The 25,692-nt window shown below is 40.0% G+C and overlaps 4 protein-coding genes across 7 annotated transcripts in view; 2 read left to right on the top strand and 2 right to left on the bottom strand.

The window, feature by feature from the left end:
• Window positions 1-419: 419 nt before the first annotated feature.
• PNN (pinin, desmosome associated protein) lies at window positions 420-11,210 on the bottom strand. 2 transcript variants are annotated; one of them, XM_035539320.2, is made up of 9 exons: window positions 11,013-11,210; window positions 10,636-10,707; window positions 9,790-9,858; window positions 8,152-8,224; window positions 7,968-8,062; window positions 5,929-6,004; window positions 4,034-4,189; window positions 3,811-3,949; window positions 420-2,798 (listed from the first exon to the last, which is right to left on the bottom strand). In XM_035539320.2, exons 1-9 carry the CDS (start codon window positions 11,123-11,125, stop codon window positions 1,516-1,518), a joined length of 2,076 nt encoding a protein of 691 aa, XP_035395213.1. In that variant the 5' UTR covers window positions 11,126-11,210; the 3' UTR covers window positions 420-1,515. The 2 variants fall into 2 exon arrangements, with proteins under 2 accessions (XP_035395213.1, XP_035395212.1); XM_035539319.2 differs by having other exon boundaries at window positions 3,811-4,189; window positions 11,013-11,200.
• A 649-nt stretch (window positions 11,211-11,859) lies between these two features.
• Window positions 11,860-17,232, top strand: TRAPPC6B (trafficking protein particle complex subunit 6B). The gene is made up of 7 exons (XM_035540131.2): window positions 11,860-12,055; window positions 12,135-12,202; window positions 13,168-13,285; window positions 13,916-13,999; window positions 14,472-14,565; window positions 15,085-15,133; window positions 15,788-17,232. The coding sequence occupies exons 1-6, from the start codon at window positions 11,975-11,977 to the stop codon at window positions 15,114-15,116; spliced, it is 477 nt and encodes a 158-aa protein (XP_035396024.1). The 5' UTR covers window positions 11,860-11,974; the 3' UTR covers window positions 15,117-15,133; window positions 15,788-17,232.
• A 236-nt stretch (window positions 17,233-17,468) lies between these two features.
• GEMIN2 (gem nuclear organelle associated protein 2) lies at window positions 17,469-25,124 on the bottom strand. Of its 2 annotated transcripts, XM_035540129.2 has the most exons (10): window positions 24,948-25,124; window positions 24,434-24,518; window positions 23,162-23,251; window positions 21,665-21,724; window positions 21,383-21,493; window positions 20,746-20,790; window positions 19,936-20,004; window positions 18,514-18,624; window positions 18,242-18,300; window positions 17,469-17,915 (listed from the first exon to the last, which is right to left on the bottom strand). In XM_035540129.2, the coding sequence occupies exons 1-10, from the start codon at window positions 25,067-25,069 to the stop codon at window positions 17,876-17,878; spliced, it is 792 nt and encodes a 263-aa protein (XP_035396022.1). In that variant the 5' UTR covers window positions 25,070-25,124; the 3' UTR covers window positions 17,469-17,875. The 2 variants fall into 2 exon arrangements, with proteins under 2 accessions (XP_035396022.1, XP_035396023.1); XM_035540130.2 differs by lacking the exon at window positions 21,665-21,724.
• A 35-nt stretch (window positions 25,125-25,159) lies between these two features.
• Window positions 25,160-25,692, top strand: part of SEC23A (SEC23 homolog A, COPII coat complex component) — a 31,066-nt gene continuing 30,533 nt past the window's right edge. The window contains exon 1 of one of the 2 annotated variants that reach the window (XM_035540122.2): window positions 25,160-25,299. The gene's annotated coding sequence lies outside the window, so the exon portion shown is untranslated. Of the gene's footprint in view, window positions 25,371-25,692 lie in introns of both variants that reach the window. The other variant, XM_035540121.2, reaches the window with a different exon arrangement.

The raw sequence follows: 25,692 nt of genomic DNA, 5'->3' as shown, positions 1-25,692 counted from the left end.
GGAAGTTTAGCACTTCAGAAGTCTGTCACTACTCTGAGTTCAGAAGAAAAGTCCGAAAACTAACATCCTCCCAAACTAGAACTATATAGAAGTATACTGTGTTTCAGAAAAAAAAGGGCATATGCATGGCATTTGATGCATTAAAAACAGCCTATAGCTCATTTCAATTCTGAAATCTTTCCAGGACTTCCTGATCTGTCATTTGGCACACCAGATTAATTCTCTTACTGCCAAAACAGTCCAGATTATAACAGTGTTCAGATTATAACAGTTTCACAGTTATTAGGCATTAATTAAAACCTTTAAGAATGATTTTAGATACAGAACTAAGGTAGAGTCACCTGCAATTATGACACACACTTTAAATGTACAAAGGCAGTACACCTATCTTAGAGAAAAAGACATAGGCATCAGGAGAGTAGTCTACAAAGCCACATTTATTTGCACATGTACAGAACAGAGCAACAGATGTTATTGTTTTCCATACAAAATTATATAAAAACAGTATTCACCTTCATAGATAACACCATACCACTTTGAATTGTATTAAATACATTCAGAAAACATTCTTTCACACACACGACATTAGTATTAGGTAGTCCCAGGTAACTCCAACACTGCGATGTTATTATTCCTAGTGGTATGAAGGGATCAAAGATCAGACCATAACTAAAAAAGAGACTCCTGGTAGGGAAGCGAGCTGAAGTCTTTCCTCCACTGTCCATCAAAGCAAGGAACATCACTAAACATAGTAACTACCTCCAGAACATAGACGTAAACACTACCAAAGGACCTGCAGAAGGCAGGTAAGAGTGGTATTCCAGACTGACTTGAGTTATCTTGGTCAGCATTAAGTGTTCACATTTAATCACTGCTTGCCTATGGGTAGGAAGAAGTTTCATAACTGGAATATAGAGTTGAGTAAAAATTTGTGATTACAGAAGAAAGCAAAAAAGCATAGATTCAAAGCGATTACTTTCCCTTCCTATCTAGCACTGGAGAGATTACTCCCTTTAGAGGAGTCTTAAGATTCCCATTCTTGCAAGGAATGGGGGGGAAAGGCAAAATTTTAAGTTTCCTGCAACACTGCTTCCTTACATATGATCTAAAAGGGGAATTTAAGTGTCAACAGGACATCTCGATTTATTTAAAATGCACATTTATTTCTACAAAAAAAAAGTTTATGATACAGAAGAAGTGATCACACCAACTTAAAGATTTACCTATTAAAATATACAGAGGATCTTAATGAGTACAGGATATTTAAAAAAAGATGCAAAGGAGTGTTAATCTTTTATTTTTACATTTTCAGGAACTTCACATAATTTTGGTAGGTAACCTTTTACAAAATTATGTAAAAAGTACAAGAATGCCTGGTAAACAGTCTGCATTTTTCCAAAAGATTTTTTACAGCATGCAATTCTTAAGGCAGCCTTCTCCTCCTTACAAGGAATCCTTTCAACTCAAATAATCTTCTGCTGCAAAGATTAAGCTAAGGAAGCTTGGTCTCTTCTGTTAACGCCTTTTGTCTTTCCTGTCTGATTTACGGTCTCTTTCACTCCGTGAAGTTCTCTTGCCTGACCGACTACTTTCTGATATAGATCTCTTTCGGTCAGATCTTGAACTTTTATCCTTTGAGCTTTTTGCATCTCTACTCCCACCTTTTGAGGACTTGTGACTTCTATCTACTCCTGAAGCATCCCTTCGCTTCCTATCTGCGCTCCTCCTGCGTTTTCTGTCTCTGTTATGACCTCTTCCTCTGCTCCGACTTCTACTTTCACTACTGCTAGAACTACTGCTGCTACTGTCCCTGCTAGTACTTCCACTTGTAGTGCTGCTGCTGCTGGAACTACTCCGACTACTAGTGCTGCCAGTGCTGGAACTACTCCCACTAGTAGTACTGCTTGAAGTACTACTGCTACTACTGCTGCTGCTGCTACGACTATGACTCTTAGTTTTGTTCCCTGCTCTACCCCTGCTTCTACTCCTAGTCTTAGTTTTAATTTCTACGCTCAGTGTCTGACTCTGCTCTGTCTGTGCCTCAACCACCTTTACAGACACCACAGCATTTTCATCCTTGTCTACCTGGGGCTCTGCATCCTGAACAGACTGAGACAACTGAGGTGACTGCGGCAGTGGCACAGACTGCGGCTGACATGGGGCCTCAGCCACAGATTCTGCCTGAGCTTCAGGTGCCTTCTCCTGTTTTTCTTCAGTTTCAGCTTCAGTTTCAGCTTTGATACCTTTCTCCTTCTCGGGAGAAAGAACATTACCCAATTTTTCCGGCCGAGCATCACACTCCATTTCTGGTTCCACTTTGCCATTTTCATTTTCTACAGGTTCTATGCTATCTGCCTCATTGATTTCAACCATATCCTGCTCGTTATCCACTGGCTGAGTATTTTCATTATCCTCTTTTACAGCTGTGACCTCTTCATGCTGACCATCCTGTTGCTTGTCATTTTCCCTCACCTCAGCCACCTCTTCTACTTTAATCTCCATTTCATTTTTCTGTTCTTCCTCTTCCTGGTCTTTCTCTGCATCACTATGCCCTGAACCTGTTTTTCCCTTTTCCTCCCCTACCTCCTCCATTTCTACATCATTGTGCTGATTACCTGTCTCCAACTCTTCCACCTGCTGAGCCACCTTACCCTCTTCCTGCTCCTTGTTCTGTTCTTGCTTCTTTTCTTCGTTCTGCACCTCCTGCTGTTCTTTTTCCTTCACAGATTGTCTTCTGGGCCTGGCCTCCATTTTGTTAATCTGCTCTGCAAATTCATTGCGCCTGCTTTCAAAGAGTGCTGGGGGATAAAATAACAGTTTCAGACAGGTAGCTAGAGAAGCTGAAGTCTATTTTCTCCTTAACTATAAGCTAATAAGTTATCAAATTGTTTTAACTTAATAACTGCATCGTTATTCATTCTGAAGTAGCAAGCCATTCATGCATAATGAAAAAGACTGCTGGTTAACTTAATAAAACAAAGCAAGTTGGATAATCGGCTTAGCTGAGTATCAGAACAGTAAAATCCTAAATCTAAGCTAACAGTTTTTAACTTCATTAAAATCACTCCAACCAACAGTGTGTCAAAACAATACCTATATTCCCTGATATATAAAAAGGTTATTCTTCCTAAGGTGATCAAAAGACACTAAAAATCAGCAGAAAGCAGATTAGACATTCAGAAAGTTTTAATAATGTAAGCTATTCAGACAGGTGAGTTAGCTTCTTTTATCCCCCACCCCAGACAATGAAGAAAACTTCTTTAAAGAAAAAAATAAAGATAAGCTCCATATAATCAAAAGAACAACAGGACTACCATCACCCGCAGTGTTTTAAATTGTTTTGCAAAAGGAAAATATAGTCGTCCTGTGAAACAAAGAAATGAACACGCATTAAGGTAAAAAAATCATCATAAATTTCTAGCACTGTGCTCAAGACAAAACTTCCCAGCCCTCTGTAAAGAAACCTGCATTTCCTCAGGTCTCCAATCCATAAAATCAGCCTTTTTAAAACGGAAGTTGTTGCACTGGCATACACCTAGATACTGAAGTTAACAATAAGGACATTTTAAACACATACTTCTGAATTTATGTATATTCCTCTTGACTTTTTGCAAGAGAATCAGAGCACAACCAACAAAATTAAGTCACTGAAGAAGTTATATTGTTACTTATGATGAACACCCATGCAAGAATATATAGTTTATCCTGAGCATGAAATCACTGTACCTAAGCACAAAGACTTAAATTTGTGCAGCAGACACCAAAAGGAAGCAAGAACAAAGGCAGTCTTGTATCATAAAGACCACTTACCATTCATCTTTTTCTGTGACTCTTCCATCAACTTCTGTGTAGCAGGACACATTCTGCCAGGTATATAGAATAAGTGAGGTTTTGTCTTTGTCCTTATGTATTTAATTATTTTGGCGTTATGTTCATTCCATTCTTCTTGCTGAGAAATTAAAGAAAAGACCTTAATATCCCTAATAACATACATTCTAAACAAGAGAAATTTGAGAGCAAAACTAGGACTTACCAACTGGGCAAGCTCAACCTTTTGCTCCAGTAACCGCAGCTCTGTCTGTTTAGCACGTCTTTCTTCAAACAGCTCTCGCCTCTCATTTTCAACTTGCTTTCTTTCTTCCTCTGCTTGCACTTCAAGTTTTTGTTCAATTTCTTGTCGTCTTTTTTGCTAGGATAAGTAAAGAACTATCTTAATATTTCTCCGAAATTAAGAAAAGCATTCAAGTTTGGTCTAACTAAAGTTATTTGAGGGCATTCCAAAAAAAACAAATAAGGAAGTCTACTAAATTACAGGTAATGGAGGAAGAGCGCCACTGCTTGCTGGCACAATTTTTTTTTTTTGGGGGGGGGGGGGGGGGGGGGTGGGGGGGTGGGGGTTAACTATAAATTAATGTGCCCCTATGGCTTTCTATCTGCTTTTCTATCACTCCCTTTGGATTTGAATTTTCAACATGACCTGTAAGATTTTTTTTTTTCAAATGGCAGAAAAAAAATAGATTCCCTCCACCTGGAGGGAAGAAAGGCAACAAGCAGATGAAGAGCTAAAGGCTGATGTTTATGACCAACAAAATAAATGACACTGCAAATACTCTGAGTATTGCTGACATTAATTAGAGGACATTAATTATATTATTGTAATCCAGGAGTGCCCTGTTTGTATGTCCTAGACAGCCATATGTTCAGATTATAAAATAATTGCCTAAAAATATATATATATATATATATATTTTTATATATATATAGTTTAGTGCCTGGACAAAAAACAGCTGTGTCATAAAACTCCTTGGGCTTCCACTTTGACTTATAGCAAGATTTTATGTATGAAGAAAGCAACACATTCTCAGAAATATGCTGCAATGAAGAGGAACTCCTCAAAGTCTTTTTATGCAAACATCCTGATATAAGTTATACTGGGACTCCATATTTCCAGACCATCCCTTGCAATAGCTTCCTTTTCTAAAGGCAAACAGGCAACAAAGAATTTTGGTCTTCTTCATGCGCTACAATGCTAGTTAGATAAAACAGCAGGATATCCAAATACTGAATCTGGAGGTAATCAATATCAACACTGCAAGCCAGCTATACTAAAACCACACAGAAGAGGTTTTAAACTTTAAGATTTTGTATCTGCTTCCATGAGACTGCTAAAAGTAGTTTTTTTCATAAACATTTAAAACACTGTTTATAATCTACATGTTACTGTTAACTGAATAACCCATTTAATGCAACTGTAAGAAATACCATGACCTTCACAATTTAAAAGGTCATACTAGATGCAAGATACAGATGCAAGTTTTTTTTGAAGTTACCACTAAGCTATGCAAAACCTTCGCTTCAGTACAATTACATACTCATTTACAGGAAGAGTAATGCTTATTATCTGTACTATGGGGCAAACAGCCACTTCTAGTCAAACAGAAGGCATAACAATGCCATATATTTCTGGATACTTGGCTATAGTTTAAACACACGGAACACATCAGGGTGGGCACTGATTCAGCAATACCATTAGCACAGAAATAGCCTACGAACAATAGTTTACCTGATTAAATTCCAGGTATTTTGAAATGTTCCAAAAATAACATCAATAAAAAAGAAAATCTATTTTGTATTTTAAATGTTTTAAAGATGAACTGAAATAAATAAAACCCAAAACATTGCCTTACCACTTCTGCAATGGTCAGAAGGCATGGTAAGGTCATGAAATTATGTTAGAGTCCCTTTCCTGCTTTCCCACCCCCAATTCCACTACATTAAAGCAAAGAAAAAACCCTTTTGCACTCTTACCAATTTGCTACACCTGCAACCCACACCATGGGAATTTTCATTCTTATTTAAAGCAGCTTAATCACACCATTTTGCTTTATTATTTACAAGCAAAAATTTGATGAAATAAAAAATAAGTACCCTTTCAGTAGCAACTGTGGACTCCTGCTTAAATTTTTGAAGAGTGCCCATCAACAAGCCAAATATACGTCGATTCCTGAGAAAAAAAGAAAACAAAAAGTTTGAGTTTCAGTTCAAGTACCAAGATTTGTATTTGTATAAACAATCAGAGAAACTTTCCCACCTCAGAGATGTTTATTTTTAAAGGCCTAGTACCAGTCAAGGCTGCTAGCAATAGAACACAAACTGACTGTGCCAACAGTCGAAGATATAATTTGCACTGACATATCATGTTTTGCCTAAGAGCAAGACACAGCTCTTATCCACAACGCAGCACATTTAGCACTGGGAAAATCAGGAGCCTGCACATTTCACATATGAGAATAACGACACTAAGGAAATATTAAAAAAAATCCAAAACCCAAGAACTGACAAAAAGACCGAGTAAATACAGTGTGAGGCAGAACACCACCACCCCACTAAGAGGATTAAGGAGAAAAGGAGCCACAGGGGAGTGAAAGATTATCTGCCACAGTCTACCTAATATCTTATACAACGAGACATTGCACTGTTGAATGAAACCACAATTGCTCTCATCAAATTATCAGTTGTTTTGAGAAAATTTATCTGAAGTAAAATTCTTAAGGAATTCCTTTCTTCCAAACAACTAATTTCCTTAATTTCACCTTCTCTTTCTTTCCATTTAACCTCAAATAGTGCTTTTACAGCAAGAAGCCGACTCTCTTAGTCGCCTTGAACTCTCACCCAGTTAGAAGAAAGGAAAGGCTGCTCTTCTCTCAGTACCACAAAGCTCAACTGCAGTGGCACAAATCTAGCATGGAGATGTGAAGGTACTTGTAATTGAAACAACAAAAATAGGAATGGGTAAAGAACAGAAAGCTAGGGATTACTTGGTCAAGAGTATCTGTATACAGATGACATCCCAGATGGCCCTGAGCAAAACCAGAGTCCACTGGATGCTGTCCTCCTGAAGAGCCTCTTTCTACCACGAGTCACGCACAGAGCAAGTGGTTATTTCTCACCGTTATCTACCCAGAAGACTACTGAAATGGAAAACGCTAAAACCTGCCGTTCCAAATAGACGGACTTTTTGTGCCAGAAACTCTATGAAGTCCACTAAGGATTCTGAAATCCTTCTGTAAGGAAGGCAGTTGGGAGCAGGTGACAGAAGCAACGGCAGTCTGTTAGTCATGTTGTAACTGCAAAAGATCAATCTAAGTGCCTTTTTTGTGCAAATTAATCTCTGGTCCTTATCAGAGAAGCTTGCTATAGTTCATTACTCCAGCCCTCACTGTATTTGAGGCATAAGGTATTATGGCACGAGGTGAGCTGCAGACTGAAGCAGAACTTTAGTGAGCTACCTTAACACAAAAAAAAATCTCGGAAAACAAAGATATAAGTAGGAAGAATCTCAGGAGGCAAAAGGAAGGTCAGACTGTGTGCACAGTAACAAGCCTGAAAGTATTAAGAGAAAAGAAACACATGATGGAACTACTCTGTAAAAAAGGAAAACCCCACACCCCAAAGCTTTCTTCAGTCAACAAAATAAGTGTTGAAGAATCACCTGTGCTGACTTTGATAATTGGTCTTTTAAGATGCAACTTCTCTAGCTCTATAAGTACTTGAGGAACAATTGGTTACTTCCAAGACACACTGACAGAATTTTCTACAGTGCAAAGCACAACAGAGCGGATGTCCCCAGATTCAAATTCCGGTTTTGTTTCCTATTGTAACTCTCCAAAACGTTAAGGTGCCAATGAAGTTGTTGTAAAGATGATCTGTTACAATAATGCTAGCAAACTTATTCCTTTCTGAGATTCTGTTTCTCAGGCCATCTGCCAGCTATGTTAAATGAATGATGTGTTGTTACTACAATTTTTTTTTTAAATCTAAACCAAATTCATACCATTGTGGTTCCTCTTCAACACCGTATTTTGATACGTAACACCATTTGTATAATTCTTTTAAAATCTAAAACTACTTTCTAGACTACCACTCAGAAGCACCACCATCAGTGCTTACAAAAAATTTCTACCTACCTTTGTTTTCCTTTTTCATCCATATTTTGATCTTGTATAAGGTCTCGACGTGTTCGCTCTTTGGAGGTAGCAACAACAGAAGATGGCAACGCTGGCTACAACAGCAATAACAAAAACTACTTAGTTCACATTCCAGGTAAGCATGCTTTTTTTTTCCTGTACAGCTCCTTTTGTCTCCTATTACCTTTTTAATATCATCATCCTCTGCGTCGCTTTCTTGGCGTGATTCTCGTCTTGTCCGGCGTTCTCCACCCAGCCTGAGGAAGAAAAAGCATTAGTGGTCACTGGAGAACATATTTTAAGGACAGCACCTACTCTAACACAAGAAAATACAAGTCAGCATGTATAGTCAGAACAACCAATGATTCCAGTAAAATCTGTCATTGAAACAGTGGGGAGAGAAGTAGAGCTTCTGCAGACAGAATCTATTGCTGGTGTAAAAAAAAAGATTGTGACAGATGAGAAAAAAACGGTTTAACTCTTCATCTAATTTGCATAGTAAAGTAAAAAAAAAAGGAAGAGCCCACATTACTACCGAGTTTAACTTTTGAGCACGTCTTTGGATTTTGTTTCTTGTTTTTAAATACTTGCCTTTTTCTTTTTTCCAGAATCTCTGAAATGGTTATTTGTGTAAGGAAAATACAAGAAATATTTAAATGCATTAAGATAAAGAGGTCAATATGATTTTTTTTCCAAATTCAAAATGCTACTGAAATTATCTAGCTGAATACCTAGGAAATGGGTTAGGGCAGACAGAGCACTTAGTTGGGAATTGAGTACTTGGAAAAGCTAAAGTTTTTAAACAAAGAACAACAAGGCAATCTGTAAATAAAAGTTATTTTCAGCTTTCACTCATCTTTGTGGCATAGCCCTTTATTACTGGTAAAGCCACTTCACAATACTCATTTTGCATAACTCAAATTCAAAAGCAAGCCTTGCTTTTTCAAGAACTACCACTGCACGTAAGTGGTCTGAGAATGCAACTCACTATAATCAAAGCCACAGTCGATGGATTTGCATCCAGTTGTGAAAGCTTGAAATTTGAATCTGTTGTCAAACAGTATGCATTAAGGTTATCGAAAGGGAAACCTCAGTAACAATTCGATTTGTGTCTACTGTAAAACAAATTCAGGCTACTAAGCAAAATGTAAGCAGATGGTACACCGAGTAAAACAGAGAATTCTGTAAGTTTTTAATCATGCTCTTAGAATCTGGCACTTACTTCCATAACTATATTCAGAAAACTCTGCCCAATACACTACAGCCTGCAACAAAGAGGTCTACTAAGTTAAAGGGGGAGTTATCTGTAGGAGGGACAAGGGACAAAAAACACTTTACCACTGCATTAGAGAAAGTACACAAGAGGAAAGCACTCTTTATTAGAGCGAGTGGAAGACTTCAACACCTTTGAATTTTGAATCCACCATAAACGTACAAAGTTCTTGAACTCCCCACACAGTTCCCTCCCCCAGTGATTCTAAAGACAGCACAAGGCCTTGAATCTGGTGAAAATTAAATTGTGCATTTACATCTCATCTTCACTGTGCAAGAATCTTTGTGCTGTTATGTCTGTGTATTACTGCTCTAATCTCTACATTACTGAGAACCTTTATAGCACCATAGAATTTGGAAACAGATTTCACCATAGACAATTGCTATCATCAAAAAACACTTCTCACAAGTCTTGAACACTTAATCTTTGAAGAAGACAGTAAAAGTCAGCAGTTATAAAATACCTAGAAGTAAGAATTGCTATTTAAATTTACTGCTATAAGCTCTCATTCTAATAAAATGAGTTCTCTACATCAGTTTTTGCACCTACCTACTGGATGCGCCTTCAAGATCCCTCTGTTTGGCTGGGGGTCCTCCTCCACTGTCCGAGAATCCACGCCTAAAAAAACCACTTGGGATCTCAGAACAAGTCATGAATTTTACTCAGCTCTGTAATCATGTTGCTATTGCTACAGCAGTAAAGTATTTAAACATGCTGCTTGTTGACAAACTAATTTCAATTTGAATTTCTGCACTTATTCACATGAGTAGCCACCCTCAAAGCAACAGCTCCATTAGGTTCAAGTACTCCAATCTGCAAAAGTTTTCAGAATTATGACCTAAACAACAGTCTAATGTTGAAATTTAACAAAAAAAATCGACTACATAATGCATTAAGTAGGCATCCCTGAACAAAAATCAGCTCTTCATTCCCAGTCTACTGGGAGTGGGGAGGGAGAAGGAAGAAATTGAAAATCCACAAGAAAACACGAGTGCTTTTAAATTCTTGTCGACTTTAACTTTTCCTATTCCTCCTAGGAAAGCTACCAGTTTCTTGATTACCGAGACACTTCGAATAGACAATGCCCCAGACACCCGACACAGTGCCTCCCTTCATTTCGAAGTTCCACCTCAATTTTCAGGCAAAGGGCTGGAAGCTTGGGGAAAACCACCCATTTAAAACTGCTGTAACGCAGAATGAGAAAATCCCTGAAATTTCAGAGCATGATATAAAACTCCAAATGCCCTTGTAGGCCTCCCACCCGGCTTTCATGCCCGCCTGCTAAAACAGCGACTCTTGAGAGCTTACAACGAGCAAAGCGAACAGGGAAGAAAGCAAACCATCGCCGCGGGGAAGGATAAAGGAACCCGGCGGCCGCCTCCCGCGGCTCCTTACCTTAGCAATAAGCTCCCTCGCCCTCTACCTCCACCAGGGCCTGAGAGGGCCAGCAGTCTGTTCTGAGGGGGCCTGCGGGAGACAGCACCGTCAGCGGGCTCTGCCCGGGAGCCTCCCTCCCGCTCCCCCACGGCCACGAACCCGGGGGGAGCTGGCACCGGGGCCTCACCGGGACCCCTCCTCAGACACCCCCCGGGCTGCCCCTCACAAAATCATCCCCCCCTCCCCCCCACCAACCGGGCTGCCCCTCAGGGCCCCCCCGCCCCTCAGGGCCGCCCCAGCCCCCTCACAGCACCCCCCCCCCCCCCCCCATACCGGGCCGCGCCTCAGAGACCCCCCCACCCCGCCCCCGGGCCGCCCCCTCGGGCCCCGCTCACCTCACATCGTTGGGGTCCCTGCCCGTGAGCTTGCGGATGTTCTCGTCCACGTGCTTGAGGCTCTCCTTGGCCTTCTCGAGCTGCTCCTGCAGCGCGCGCACCGCCACCGCCATCCCGCCCGCAGCGCGGCGCGGCCTAGCCGGGGCCCAGCGCGAGGCACCGCTGGGTAACGGGGAGGCCCCGCCCAGGCCGCGGGGCCCGCCCGCAGCCAATAGAAGGGCACGGAGAGAAAGGGAACGCCCCGCGGGAAAGGCTCGCCGCACGCACGCGCCAATCATAGGGCTCGGAGGAGGATTGACAGCGCGGTAAGCCAATCGGCGGAAGAGTCCGCTTGCCAGCTCTACGAATCACCGAGCGGGGCCCATCAGAGCGGCACCGCTCTCGGCTAACGAGAACTAACAACGTCACTTTCTCGTGGCGGGGGCCAATCGCCTCTCTCCTAGAGCGGCCGCCGTGCCGGGCGAGCCAATAGGCGCGGGCGTTACTGAAGGGCCGCCGCGGGCGGGCTGGGGGGGCAAGGCCTAGGCAATGGCGCTGTAGTTGCGGGCTGCGTGTCCGCGGTTCGGCCCGGCCTCAGCGCCCCCTGGGGCCTCGAGAAGCCATTTTTGAGCAAACGACCCCAAAACCACACACAAAATTAATAATAAAAAACATAAACATAAATTTTTATTAATGATAAAAAACGGTCTCTGCCTGTCTCTGACTCCCGACCCCCGTCAGCAGCGGGTTCCCCCCGGGGCTCCGCGCCCAGCTCGCTGCCCCCTCACAGCCCCGGGGCTGCGGGCGCTGGGGCGGTGGTTGGCGGGCGGTGCGGTCCGGTCCGGCCGCGGGGCGGCGCCGCGGAGGCCGGGCGGCAGCCGGAAAGGGCAGGGCGGCGCTGCTCGGAGCGGCCCGGCAGCGGCGGTGGCGGCGGCGGCGGGGCCGTTGCCGTGGCGCCGGGTGCGTGTGAGGGGGGAGCGGAGATGGCGGACGAGACGCTGTTCCTGCTGCTGCACAGCGAGATGGTGGCGGGGCTGTACCGCGCCGCCGAGCAGGGCGAAGGGGTGAGCGGGGACGGGGACCGCCTTAAGGGACCGGCCGGAGGCGGCGGGGAGAGCGGGGCTGACGCCTTGTGTCTTGCAGGAGAACGGGCGCTGCACCACCAAGCTGGAGAGCATGGGCTTCCGCGTCGGGCAGGGGCTGATCGAGAGGTGAGCGAGGCCCTGGGGCTGCTCCCCCGCCTGCTTTCCCCCCTGTCCCCCCCGGTCTGCAGGGGCCAGGAGGGCCGGCCCGCTCGGGGGAAGCTGCTCGCTCCCTCTGACAGACCGAGGGTTGGGCTGCCGCCTTGTGCCTCCTGACACCTCGCTCTTGCTGGCGCCCCTGTTCGTACACCACGTTTTTTACGTATTTCTGTCATGAAAACAATCACACAGAGTACACGGTTATTTATAATCCTTTTAAAGTGCACTTTTTGTTGTAGGCCTAGTTATTCTGCGTGTTTCCTACTTCTGGTTGGATTTTTTTCGTGATTGTTTCTCTTTAATTAATCTTAAACATAATTTTATGAATGGCTACTGCAGGATTTTCTTTTTCTAAAGCACTCCCAGTCCTTGGAACTTTGTGACCACCTCCTCACCTCCCTGAGCCCTCTTGGGATGCACGGTGACTTGCTGCACACCTAACTTCAGTGCCCTTGGTCTGGGGTTGTGTAGAGGATCCCAAGCTCCTGAAGTCATATTTTCATTGACCAAAGTGAAGCTTTAGTGCCAGATAAATATCCTCAAGGAGGATGCAGGGGGAGAATTCTGAAATGAACAAGGGAAGGGTTTTTTTTTTTTTTTAGGAAAGTGAAACTAGTTTTACCATGTTTGTTCCTATGTATTAGCGCTTCTTTTGGTATTGAAGAAGCCTTTCCAAACAGTAGTGGAGGTGTGAGCTGTATGTTTCGATAGTTTATGGAAGATAAACGTTATGAAGTGTTCTGCATCTTTCTGCACTTCTGCTGTCTTTAATGATCACATTATTCAAACGCATCTTTTCTGCTGTATTGTTGCAGATATTGAGATAACACTGTGTTACTCTTAAGTTATACATGAAAGCTGAGCAATGCTAGAACGATACTGTCAAGTTGTTGGGTGTACCCTCATTATTGATACGTTTCTCACTTCTCTCTTAGGTTTACAAAAGATACTGCCAGATTCAAAGATGAATTAGATATTATGAAGTTCATTTGCAAAGATTTTTGGACAACTGTATTCAAAAAACAAATAGATAACCTCAGGACCAATCATCAGGTAAAGTGATCTAGAATAAGATTTCAGTGACAAAATCAGTGATACTGTTTTGAATTACTACGGCATTTTCTGTTTGTCTTGCTCTAGAATTAATTACCTGATAAGAAACCCCAAATGCTCTTTATTTATAAGTTTTGTTTAAAAAGCATTTCTCAAGGTTCACGTTGGTGTATAGTTGGAGAATACAATTTAATAATTGCTTATGATTTATTTATTGCCACTCTGAAAAGACTAAATGCTGTCAATTTCATATGCACTGTTGTGGAGTTACAAACTGACAGGACAGTAATGCTTACAGTTAATTAACACATACAGGAACTTTTTCATGCATCTCCCAATACACTTCAGTAGAAAACTAGTGTGGGAAAATGATATTGCTGCCTTAACGTGCATTTAAATAGGATGGATTGCATTTAAATGTATTTAAATGGCTGCCTTTAAGTCATTTTTATTTTGAAGAATATTTTCATTTTTCAGTGGTTAAGACACTTAGTTATACACTGCTGAATATAACTGTATACAAAATAGCTGAAAAACTTCCCAAGGTTTGCTTGTTGGTGACGTTGACTGGTAAAATTCAGACTACATGTTACTGGATACTCTACTGAAAACTTTTTTTTTTTTTAACAGGGTATTTATGTCCTTCAAGATAATAAATTTCGACTCCTGACACAAATGTCTGCAGGAAAGCAGTATTTAGAACACGCACCAAAGGTACCCTTTGTTTTTATCCTTGGCATCTATGAGCTTGACTTGAATCATCTTGATTTATTAACTTGAAATTTTGTAGTTGGGTGGATACAAACTCTCCAAAAGGGAAGCTAAACTTAAGTCTTCAAAAACTGTGTTTTTTTTCAGAAATGTATCTTGTTTCAGAACAGTGGTTTCAATTTATGGTTCAAGAAACAGTAATAGCGATTTTGAAACTTGCTGTTTTCATGTTTGAGTTACTTGATGGTGGGAGCTGGCCTGACTGCAAGTGGAAAGTCATTGAACTGGTGTTTGTATTTTGTGTGCAGTTAGGAAGAAACTTCTGCCACTGTCACAATGCACTGATAGAGGATAGCAAAACCTCCATAATTTTATATTGTCAAAATGTTAAATCTTCAGTTGATCATTACTTAGTTTCAATCTTCGCATCAAGCTTCACCCTTGAAACTTCTTTAAAATGTAACTTTATATTTAGTTTTTAGCATTTACCTGTGGACTAATCAGAGGTGGCCTATCAAATTTGGGAATAAAGAGTATTGTAACAGCTGAAGTTTCATCAATGCCTGCATGTAAGTAGTTCTCAGTATTCAGGTTATTAGCTCACTTGGTAACTTTCCTTACTGACTCGATGACTGTGCTTTCCTGTTACAATAACACTGATGGAGGGTGAATCTCCATGACATTAAGTGGAAAACCAAATTTAAAAGTTGTGTGTACATTTGGAAGCAACAGATACGTAAGGGTATACATCCAGAAGGCTACTGGAGTAATTGAAGATAAAAACAACTAGATATGTGCTTTTTATTTACAGAAGTCATTAAGAAGGGTAGTAACTGAAATCCATTGTGACTACACAAGCTGATTAAGATGGTTTTGAAAATTTGCATAGGCTTCGCAAAAAATTTAAGTTTTCTGACAAAACTGCTGTAATGTGGTACATGCTTCAACTGAAAAAAAAAAAAGTTCAGTAGGAGTTAAATGTTATATTTAAATCATGGCTAGGTATTTCACAACTGAGCTGTAAGACTGAAATCGGAAAAGTAAATCTAATGTTGATACTTCGATCCAACATGGCTTTTTCTTTGCAGGTAAATTCCAGGTGATGATACAGAAGATGTAGAGCACATTCAAATCTGGGTATCTACCTTAAAAATCCTTTGTCTGTGGTTTTGGTATCTTGGTTCAGCTTTGTACGTAGCTTGTAAATTATAGCAATGCGCAGCAGAATTCCAAAATATATAATAAATGCTCATCAAAATAATTTAACACTATCCTTGTATCTTGGTATGAAATCAATTCTATACCAAGGTATTAATGTCCATCATGTTAAAAACTGTCTACTCAAAAGTTTCCAACAAAAGATTTCTGTTAACAGAACAGACTGTATGCATGTTTTAAGAGCTGACTAAAAACCCAATCAAGACTCAGTTGGAGTAAGAAACTGTGTTTTGCGTCACCTAACGTGAATGCCAAGCTGCTGCCTTTCTGTATGCACTCTTAACTGTGAGGCAGCAATTGCTTTTGTATTATTCCAAGGAAGGAAATATCACAACAGCCTTCATTAACAGCATTCAGTGGAGGCTTAGTTCTTTTATGGGAATGATATGGGGCAGTAGAAAAGAACACTTATTTCTACAAAAATAACAGCATATCCTCCCTCCCTAAAAATAATAGCTGTTTTTTGCATCAGAATTTTACAGACAAGGTCATCTACTACTCAGCAAAGAAGGCAATTTGTTTTAGCCTGTTGTGCATAAATTCAATATTAACATAATTGTTTTTAATTGCTAGCTACAACTCACTTCTGTAATGAGTGTGTACAGGAAGATGATTAGGCCTGCAAGAAGCTGTAAAGACATCACCAAGACTCTTGAGGATATTGGGGTTTGCTAGATACTACTTGTTACAAGACTTGTATAACATTACATATCTTGCTGTAGGTAAGCATGAAAACATCTTGTTTAAACTTTTAATGAATTTTGCTGTAAGACTTTTCTGCTGGCAGGGTCAGGTCTTATACTTTCAGAAATGTGAGAATGCCTCATGATACTGAATCAGTTCCTGCTTTGAGACCAGTAAATAACAGGATAGTTATAAAATAATATATTTGAACAACACTTTTGTCTGTTTTAACTACCTTCTGTGTTGGAATAAGTGTATGTTGTCCAATTGCATGGTTGGGCAGGAACAGTGGAAGGTGTTCATCCTTAATCTCTAAGGGAGGTCTGAAGTTTATAATGGATTGAGCCTTTTCCAGATAGCTGTTACAAGCTGGCAAGCCGTATATTATAAACACGATAATCAGGGGCTTATTATACTTGAGCTTAATATGTGACCAAGTTCTGATCTTTTCATGTACTGTGAATGCTAGTTCAGATTAGTTGTAACTGAAAAATTTGACAGTTAGGAAACATTTGAAGGAGAACTCAATCTAGCAGAATATTGTCCCACTGTTCATAGACCTAGCAAAGATAAGAGTAACCAGGGTGGTTGGTACTCCATAGAGATCAGCTGTGTGACTGAAAATACTGGGCTCTTATACAGCTAGTTTACAGGGAGGCTGTGGTTGTTGTCCACCTATATGAGTCGGACTCGTTTGAAATTATAAGCCTAGAGAATTAGCTAATTCTTGCTGAGTGCATTTAATGGGTTCTTCAGTTGCCAACTCACCCTGCTTTAAAATGCTAGAACTATTACTAAAGGGACTTGCACTGTGCTTCATAGATGGACACTTCAATGGCACATTTTAGGCCTATGCAACATGGTAGATATTCCTTATCAGCACACAGAATCATTTTGTAATTTGCTTCTCCAGAATTAAAACTCCTGTAGTTGCTATTAATGCACTTTCATTTTTCACTTGACAGTTGAGATTACTGTGAACAGTGCCAATAATTCCAAGACGCATTAAAGGTTTATCAGTAACTTGTTGTGCTTAATGATCTGTCTTTTTTAAATAGTCAGGGACTCAATTGACATCTGGTTCCTGTATATTGTGAAATTCAATACTGTATATTGTCTGCTGTTACCAGCAGAATTCTGAGTTCTTTTACCCTGGATTTTACCTGAAAGTCGTATATGTACAAAGCAGATGCTGATATTCTTGGCAAATCACTCTGTGTTAAGTATGTATGAAGTCAAATAGGTGAGCTAATGTGTTTGTCAAGATACTAGACAGAAAATAAATTTGTTCGTTCTGTTTAATAAATGCTTCTATTAAAGAGCATTGAATACAACTGTTCTATTTTCCCAGGTTTCTGTAGCCGTTCACTAAGAAGTAATGAGTATTATTACTCAGGAAGTCTTTTATATTTTACTAAAATAAGTGTTTCAGTAATTCAATGGCTATAGTTGAACTGCTTAGCAGAACTTAAGCTCAGGAATTGATGCCTGAAAAAAACACAGTCTCGGTTGTGTAGGCTTTTATACTAAGGCAGTTTTTAAATACTATGAAGAATGAGAAAAGCTACAATATTTAAGACCACTTAAAATATGCTTCAGTTTTATTAAAAAAGCCGTCGAGGGGTGTGTGTTAGATAAAGAAAAATCATCTGTAATGTAATGTCTTTTTTTTAAACTTAGAAGTCTTTATCTAAGGCAGCGTCCACAGGAGCACTCAGATGGTAGAAAATTCTAATGAAGAATGTAGTTTGCTGAGACAGTAGCTTGAGAGACGACGACAAACACTTCACTGACCATTTTATGATGATGATACTGGAGACGCTAACCATCTCATGCTAAAGATCACCTTAAGTTATTCTCAGCTGTGCCAAATGTCTTGTTACGTTGAGGGTGTTCTGAAGGGTTTGTATTGTACCTCAGGTCTGATCTGTGCAATGTCTGATAACGCTCTTTATACCACAGCAACACAAAAACAGTCTAGGAGGGTTCATCAGCTAAATCACGTTGATCAAAATACCTAGTGGAGAGAAATGGAATATGGTGAGAACCTCTAATGCAACGTACTCCGTACTTTGCTTTGAGTTGTTAGACCGCTTGCTTTCTAGGTCTTATTTTTCTGTCATATTTATAGCTTCATGGTTCAGGGAGCTCATCCAAGGAAACTGTCGGTTTTACTTACTTTGTTTTACTCTTAGGTTTAGCTTAAGTCCTTTTAGCTAAGTATGTTTGCTACATACACCCAGAGAACTTGGATTGACTTCCACTTTAAAGGAATCTAGGTTAGGCCAAGGGTAACCACACATTCATTCTGGACATATGTTTTAGATCCGTAACTTGCATTACCTGCTAACTAAGCAGATTATCAAGTTCAGAGCAGATACTTGCTCTTCATTCTTGTTCTCCTGAAAGAGAAACAAATACCAGAACAGTTCTTCTGATAATGATGTCCAATAGAAAAACAGTTATCTGCTGTGTTATGTGCTTGTAATCATCCCTTCATTCTCAAGCAGGTTTCAGACATGAAAAATTACTTACCAAGACTTCAAGAGGTGAAAAATTATTTTCTTAACAGTTTGCTAAGTTGAAACAGTCCTCTGCACAACATTAAATCTTACCTCTAATACTCTGACTTCTGAGCACCGTCTTGCCAGCTGTCTAATAAGGGAGTGAGCTTCAGGTAGCAAAGGCTTTTCAAGGCATGCCAACAATGCATAAAACCACCTACCCTGTGTGAATTTTAATAAGAAATTTTAAATTACAGGTATTTCTTTAAGTTCTACACAAGGAAACTTGTTATACGTAGCAGGCCTGGAGCATAGACCTGTATCTGAAGATTCCTTTAAATGTTGTTGCCAGAACTGAGGAGTTTGAAAGCCAAATTAGAGACTGCAGAGTAGAGTCTTGTGCCTGTAGATAAGCTTCTTATGAACAGTAGTCCTGGATTTCCTTCTATTTTTCTGGAGTAAGATGTAAATTAATACAGCTTCCGCTATTAATCTGAAGGAAGCATTTAGTAATATCTAAAGATATATAAAGATTACATAGTTATTAATTTTTATCTTCGCAAACTATAGAAAAATATTCCTGAAGAGTGAACATATGAAGTCAGATCTTTATGGTATTAATGCGGTTAGGTCAGACTTAAGATTTATACCACTGTGAAAATGTGTTCTTTGCTTTTTAGTTCACTGAATTCTACTGCATCCCTACAAACCTAAGTTTTGCTACCAGTCTAACTCCTTAAACTCATTTTAGTGTCTAGTGGCTCTCATTATGAGAGTAAACTAAGAATCAATGTGCACATCCTCTGCAGCATAGTGGTCACTAAAGACAGAACAATAAAAGCTTTTAAGCAACTCAAAAATAGTGAAACTGTGTTTAGTATTATCGAAGTAATTTTTTATTACTCATTTACTTTGTGGTACTGAATGAGATGCACCTACCACGGTCTTTTGTAGGTAAGATGACATTACACAGCTAGTTAATCCAATTGTGGGCAACTACATGGTCCTGTACCCCATCACTTTTTTTTTTTTTAATTAGATTGGATCTGTTTCCATGCTAACACAGGTAAGCTTTCTGGTCTGTGCTGCACATGGGAAGATTAAATGCATCTCTTCCTGCAGACTACCATGCATCTCCCAGCTATAAAATGGAGGTGTTGAAATACAATGTGCAGCACACTGACAACTTAAATTAGTCAGACCCAAAGCTGCTGGACTCTGGCCCTCTTCTCTCCACAGCACTAATACTCCTCTGACCTTGAAGATTAGATTAGTGTGGAAAACAAATGAAAAGGAGGGGTTTTAGCAATACCTAAAACATCCGAATCTGTTGTGTTTTCAATTAGCCTTTCAAAAAGTTGTGTGAATGTTCAATCTAGTATCTAATCAAGTGAGTTTTGAAAGCAACTGAATACAGTACATCCATCTAGAGATCTCTTTAGAAACTAAAATAATTTCAGGGAAAACAATGCACAATTTATCCCTTGTTTAAAGCAATCACATGCAAGTAGTTAGAAAAAATTAAAGAGTTACCAGTTCAGGAGTAAACTTTTTCTCTCCAAACCAGATTATCAGGTATTCTAAGACACTGGTTACTGTTGCCTTCAAAAGAGGAACAGAAAGAGACAATCTAATATCTGCAAAGTTTTGTTTTGCTGTCCTTCTACCCAATGGATTATACTATATAAAAACAACTGTGATTTTTGTCTTTAAATATAGACATTATACATTTCCACTTGACTGTAATTCTATATGGTATTTAGTTCAGGTTAAAATTAGATATAAGGGTGAAGCAAGTGTTATAGCAGCAGTTCCTGACAAAAGGTTTTTAAAAAAAATAAAGACCCCTATATAAAGCAATTTTTGGTGTTAACAAAAAGTTATGGATAAATAGCTACAAATTAGAAAAAAAGACATCACACTGACTGTTTCTCTATAAGGGTAACTAGTGAGCAACATAGTAAATGGGTTTCTTCTAGTCTTGCAATGTATGTAAGAGTTGACAATCAGCCTGAAGAACTGCACTTAAAACACTAAAGGAGAAATCTTAAAATACTGTAAGCCCCTAAAGGGGCATTCAGCAGCAGTTCAAACACTAAAATGCTCTATAGAGCAATTACAGCGAGAAAATACACTTACAACCATTCATGGTATATGTTCACTAGTAAAATTGTGGTTAAAGGTGAGATAATGATCAAATGTTTTCCTTGTAAGTGTACATTGAATAGCAGTTATAATCAATTACTTCCTCTAACCCAGAAAAAATAGGTAAGACTTATGCAACAGATGGAACATGGGAAGTAATAACTTAGGCCACTATGCTATTCTAAGAGGTAGGCTTACCTGATTCATTCTGCTTACAATACTTAGCAAAGGAGGAAAGCCCACCTGAAAAAAGTCAGGTTGGAAACTGTTTATAATAATGTTTCTGCATTTAAGTTCTAAATTAAAACAAAAATAACATTTTAATATGACATTCAGACATTTGTAAAGATTTTGAATTCTATTCTGAGCATTGATATCTATGGAAAAAATATTCAGGCAAGTTTAAGATAAGGTCCAATCAAATTTGATATCAAAACACTGCTTTTGCTGTTATTTGTAAAGCTTTTTTTTTTTTAATATAAAGATGCAGTGAAGGGTGTGTTTATAGAGTAGCGCATAGGAGGACAGGAACCACATTCACAAAACACTAAAGCAGACTAAGGAAAAAGCTTTCCATTCATGTCAGCTAGCAACAAAGTAGTGTGTTTTAGCTGGGAACAGATGAGGGAACTCTTCCTACTTTTTGACTGAAGGGATAGACTTGTTCTCTGCTTCACTCTGCTTCCACTTAAAAGGGAAGAAAAACGGGTCTTAACTGGGCTCACAGGACGGTCTGCCTTTTATTTAGCACAAATTGGTAATAAACAGTAGCATTGTTTCTGGTAGTTATTTGTGAAAATAGCAGGTGAAAATTAGATGGAACTCCTATACTCACCTTCATGTAATCAATTCCTAGATTTTCATTATCAGATCGTGAATCTATTTCTGAGTAGACTCTTTCACCCAGGCAAAACTTCTTCCATCCTTCTTCATCCTCTAATTTTGGCTGAAGTAAATAAAAATAAATTAAAACTGAAATATTGCTGTCTTGAAGACACTGAAGAACAAACATGGTAATACTCACAAGTTGTTGCATTAAACGGTACAGCAAGATTAACCAAACACAATTAAATTTAATGACTAGAAAAAACACAGAACTGTTATCAATTCTACTCACCATATTAACATTGCTGTCCAAATGTTGTGACCGCCAGTGATTTCTATGCTTGTTCAGACTCTGAGTAATTAAAACAAAGCCAAATCACAGTCTAACTTTACAGTTATTATCTCCTAGCCATAATTGCTCTTCATTGTTCCTAATCTTCATAAAGAAGTATTTTTATGATGTTCTATACATCATTAAAGGCAGTACTGGCTAAATATTCCTCAATCCTCTTAATATAAATGTAATTGTTACTTGTACAGAGTTTTTTGAAGCAATGTTAAAGCTGAAGGAATTTTTAAGACTACTGCATCATAAAGCTTTAAATTGAAGTAGTAAGCTCTACTAGTCTTACAAATTTTTCTTATGCTTGTTATTACCAAGAGAAAAAAACAACTGGATTAGTCAAAGAGCAAACAAAGCCAATATCCTGTTTCCAAGAGCGCTCTGTATCTGATGCCTACAGAATTGCGAACACACTTTTCTCATATATTTCCTCTGACAGGGATGCCATATAAAACAAATTAGAACGTAGAAATTGGCCTGCCTAATGGTTTTCTGTATTGCAGAGCAAACTTTTGATACTGGAAATATTTTTACTCAACCCAACTTTTACTCTAGCAGTAAAAATGACCTCTAAAAATGCTGTAAGTAACAACACCTGATGTATTATGTGACAAGTGACTTTTGATGGCCTTTTCTCTAAAGTATTTTCCAGGATATTCTCATATTTCATCTTAATTTTGGTACAGGTGAGAGGACAATTAACTTGTGTATAAAAGAAGTATTTTTAGAGTGAATATGTCTTTAGATGTCCATTTCTTTAGCTCTGCTGAACTCTAAGATTGTGCCTAATACACAGTATGCAACGTAATACCTTGTAGAAATAGGAGCTAGTTCAGTTAGTGTTTGCAATATAGATGCAGTAGTACACATTTCCACCTTCACTGATTTAGCTCCCTGAAAAAACGGTAAATGAGCTCATACAAAGCTCAATGCCACAGCAGCTTCAGTGCAATTCAGTATCAATGCATTGTAAACATTCCTTCAGCAGTACTGGAGATGTACTTTACACACATCTTTATTATCTTTTGCATTTCACGCTGTTTGAACTATGGATAAAGCATATTGTGGGTACAAATGCAATAGGAAAGATTTTGTCTTCCCTCAACTACTCTATATCATTTAGTCTAAACACAGCCAGATATTTATGCTATGTTTGAAGGAGATTTTTTTTATTATTTTATTTTTAAACATGACACTCAGGAAGAAGTTTCATCATAAATTTAAGAGTCTCACAGTAGATGTGCACTTGTTTTTTTTTTTTCCTCCCCAATTCCAGAAGTTAATACAGTTGCCTAACAACATCTAGTATAGCAACGTTATGATTTGTGGTAGATAAGATATAAGGTCATTCCCTTTTCAAAAAGCACACGTGCTCTATCTGGACAGTGCAAGTTGAACCCCCCCCCCCCCACACACACACTCTCCCTCACACACACCATTTTGTACCTGACGAACGGCTGAGAAATTGGCTACTTGCTGCTGCTGCCACTTGAGTGTTGGAGAGTATCCTTCAGGAGCAGGCTGACATCCAGAAATCTAAGGAAACACTGGCAATAATTACAGTGTAAAGAAAGCTTTATAAAAAGAATCCTTAAGAGCAAGAGAATTAGTCAAATTTACCAGCAGATAAAAATAAGATTTAAGTACTCACTTAAAAAAAGGTAATTTCATGACAGCATGCAAGACTGATCTGACAGTTGGTCTAGACAAAATTTCTCCTATTTGACTCCTCTTCATATGCAAAAGAAGGAAAACCAAGCATTCAAAGTGTGCTGTCAAAGAATTACATAAGGTCATCTTTTTAGCACTTGTTTTGCCTTAAATTCCCTGTTAATAAAAAGGAAGGTGCTGTTTCCTTATCTTGGGTAGATGCTACAAATCTTAGGAGTTCTGTTTGCTCAGATACTAAGTTGAGCAAGACAAAAGATTGAAAAAATATGTTTTAGGAAATTAACTCTGACAGTTGAGTAGATATAACCTCTTTAATGATTAGCACAAGAGAATTACTGTAAAGAAAAGTCTTTTTACAAATTTTTAAGAATGCCATTATGAAGAGAGGAGAAAAATGATGAGAATGGTTGCAAGTTACACGGTCATATGCCAGTATTAGAAACTTTTATTGAGGAATTTAATAGTTAAATTTCAGATGACACAGTTTTCATTAAAGACAGACAAACTTGGTCACTTGAACTATTTGAAAGCAGATTAAAAAAAGACAAACAGGGCAACATGACAACAAAAATCTACTTGTAATGGTAAATCCCAATAAAATATTCCACCAAAAAAGGAAAGATTTGGTGCTAGAATTTCAACTTTAGTAAACCTTAGGTGTATTTACTATTCTTACTACCTCACCCTAGATATATATTAGAATCCAAATATAGGCATGGCTATTGCTTTCTTCCAAAGCTTATGCAGATTGTATGATAAAGTGTTTGTAAAATTTAATGCAACACCTGATGTCCTCAGGCTGTAAAAGTGTGTTGTGTATCAAGTGGTATGGATATTACCAGTTTAAATCAGTTACAAAGACTGCTGTCATCCAGGAATTCAACAGGTATTTTCTAAAGCCCAGAAATTCAGTTTCATTCTGTGTGTATTTTTAAATTCCAGCAATGCTATTGTTTTATTTTTGCCAACAATTCCCCCAAATTAATACACACATATAATATTAACAACTTCCCTCTACTTGTTCCTCAAAACAAAGCCCAGACTTACTGAAATGTTTACTGTCTGCTTCTTTCTCAATTTTTTGGGGTCTATTTGTGCCACGACCACATCTGGGCATCGAGCTGCTTCAATCCTACAAAATAACATCGTTTGCTGCATTACTTGCGTCATTGTAACAGGTGGTTAGATACTGAATGTCCCCCAAATATGGCACTTGCACAAATCTTGAAGTTTGTAAAGAAAACCAACCAAACTACTGGCTGTACACGCAATAATTACAGAAGGTTCGACTTGGAACGACAGAAGAGCAAGTGTTCTGAGTTTACACACGAAGTACTCTCAGTTTACACAAGACGGCACTAGCGTCCTTGAAGCTTGCTTACTCCTCAGCCGCCCTGAAGCGGGACCGCGCATCCCACGGGGAGATTTTGGGATGCCAGCGGTCAGGCAGCGGCCCTTGTCTGCCTGCGGCGAGCCGAGCACCGCGGGCTGCACCCCCCCCGGCTACCACAGCCGCCCAGCCCCGCCGCCCCCCTCGGCCCTCCGAGGCGCCGCCACTCACTGCACCCGCCGCAGGTACTCCTGCGGGGTCCTGGGCGGCACGCTGGGGTCGAAGTCCTCGGGCAGGTCGCAGTCGCCCACGGGCAGCAGCCGCGGCATCAGCTCCTCCACCGCCGACTCCATGGTCGCGGCCGCCCGCGCTCAGCTCCGCTCGGCTCCTCCTCAGCGGCCGCTCTCGCGAGAGAGGCGCGGCTCTGCGCCCGCGGGGAGGCGGAGCGGCGCCGGGGCCTCGGGCTGCCCGGGACCGGGACTGGTCGTTAGGAGCCGCCCGCCTCCGGGGGGCTGCTCGCTGAGGGGAGCCCCGGCCTGCGCGGCCCCGGCAGCGCAGCGAGGGAATTCAGCCCCAGAGCACTGTAGGAAATAGCAGTGCCGGCTTACTGCCCGTCAAACCGGGCCCCTTCCTGTGCTGCCTTGCTGTAAACCTGTAATAACCGCTTTTAGGCCCTGTGCTTTTCGCATATACCTTACTTTTTGCAAGTGGTTCTGTCAAACTCACCCGTTAATACTTAGTCCACCTGTGGACAGGCGGTAGTAATAAGAATTAACCCTTCCTTGAAATGCTTTGAGATCTGTGGTTGAAATCAGTTGTCTAACAGTTAACTGCTGTAAACATAGACTGAGTTCTGGAAGACTCAGGCAAGATTTCGTTTTGTTGCTGTAAGGGTTTATCCAAATACTATTGACTGGCAGCGTCCATACCCCAAGTCAAAGTCAAGGTACCATTAGCACAACAGTGGGTTACTCTG

The sequence above is a fragment of the Cygnus atratus genome, chromosome 5 (assembly GCF_013377495.2).
Source record: "Cygnus atratus isolate AKBS03 ecotype Queensland, Australia chromosome 5, CAtr_DNAZoo_HiC_assembly, whole genome shotgun sequence".
NCBI lineage: Eukaryota > Metazoa > Chordata > Aves > Anseriformes > Anatidae > Cygnus > Cygnus atratus.
This window is presented reverse-complemented; position numbering and strand designations above follow the sequence as displayed.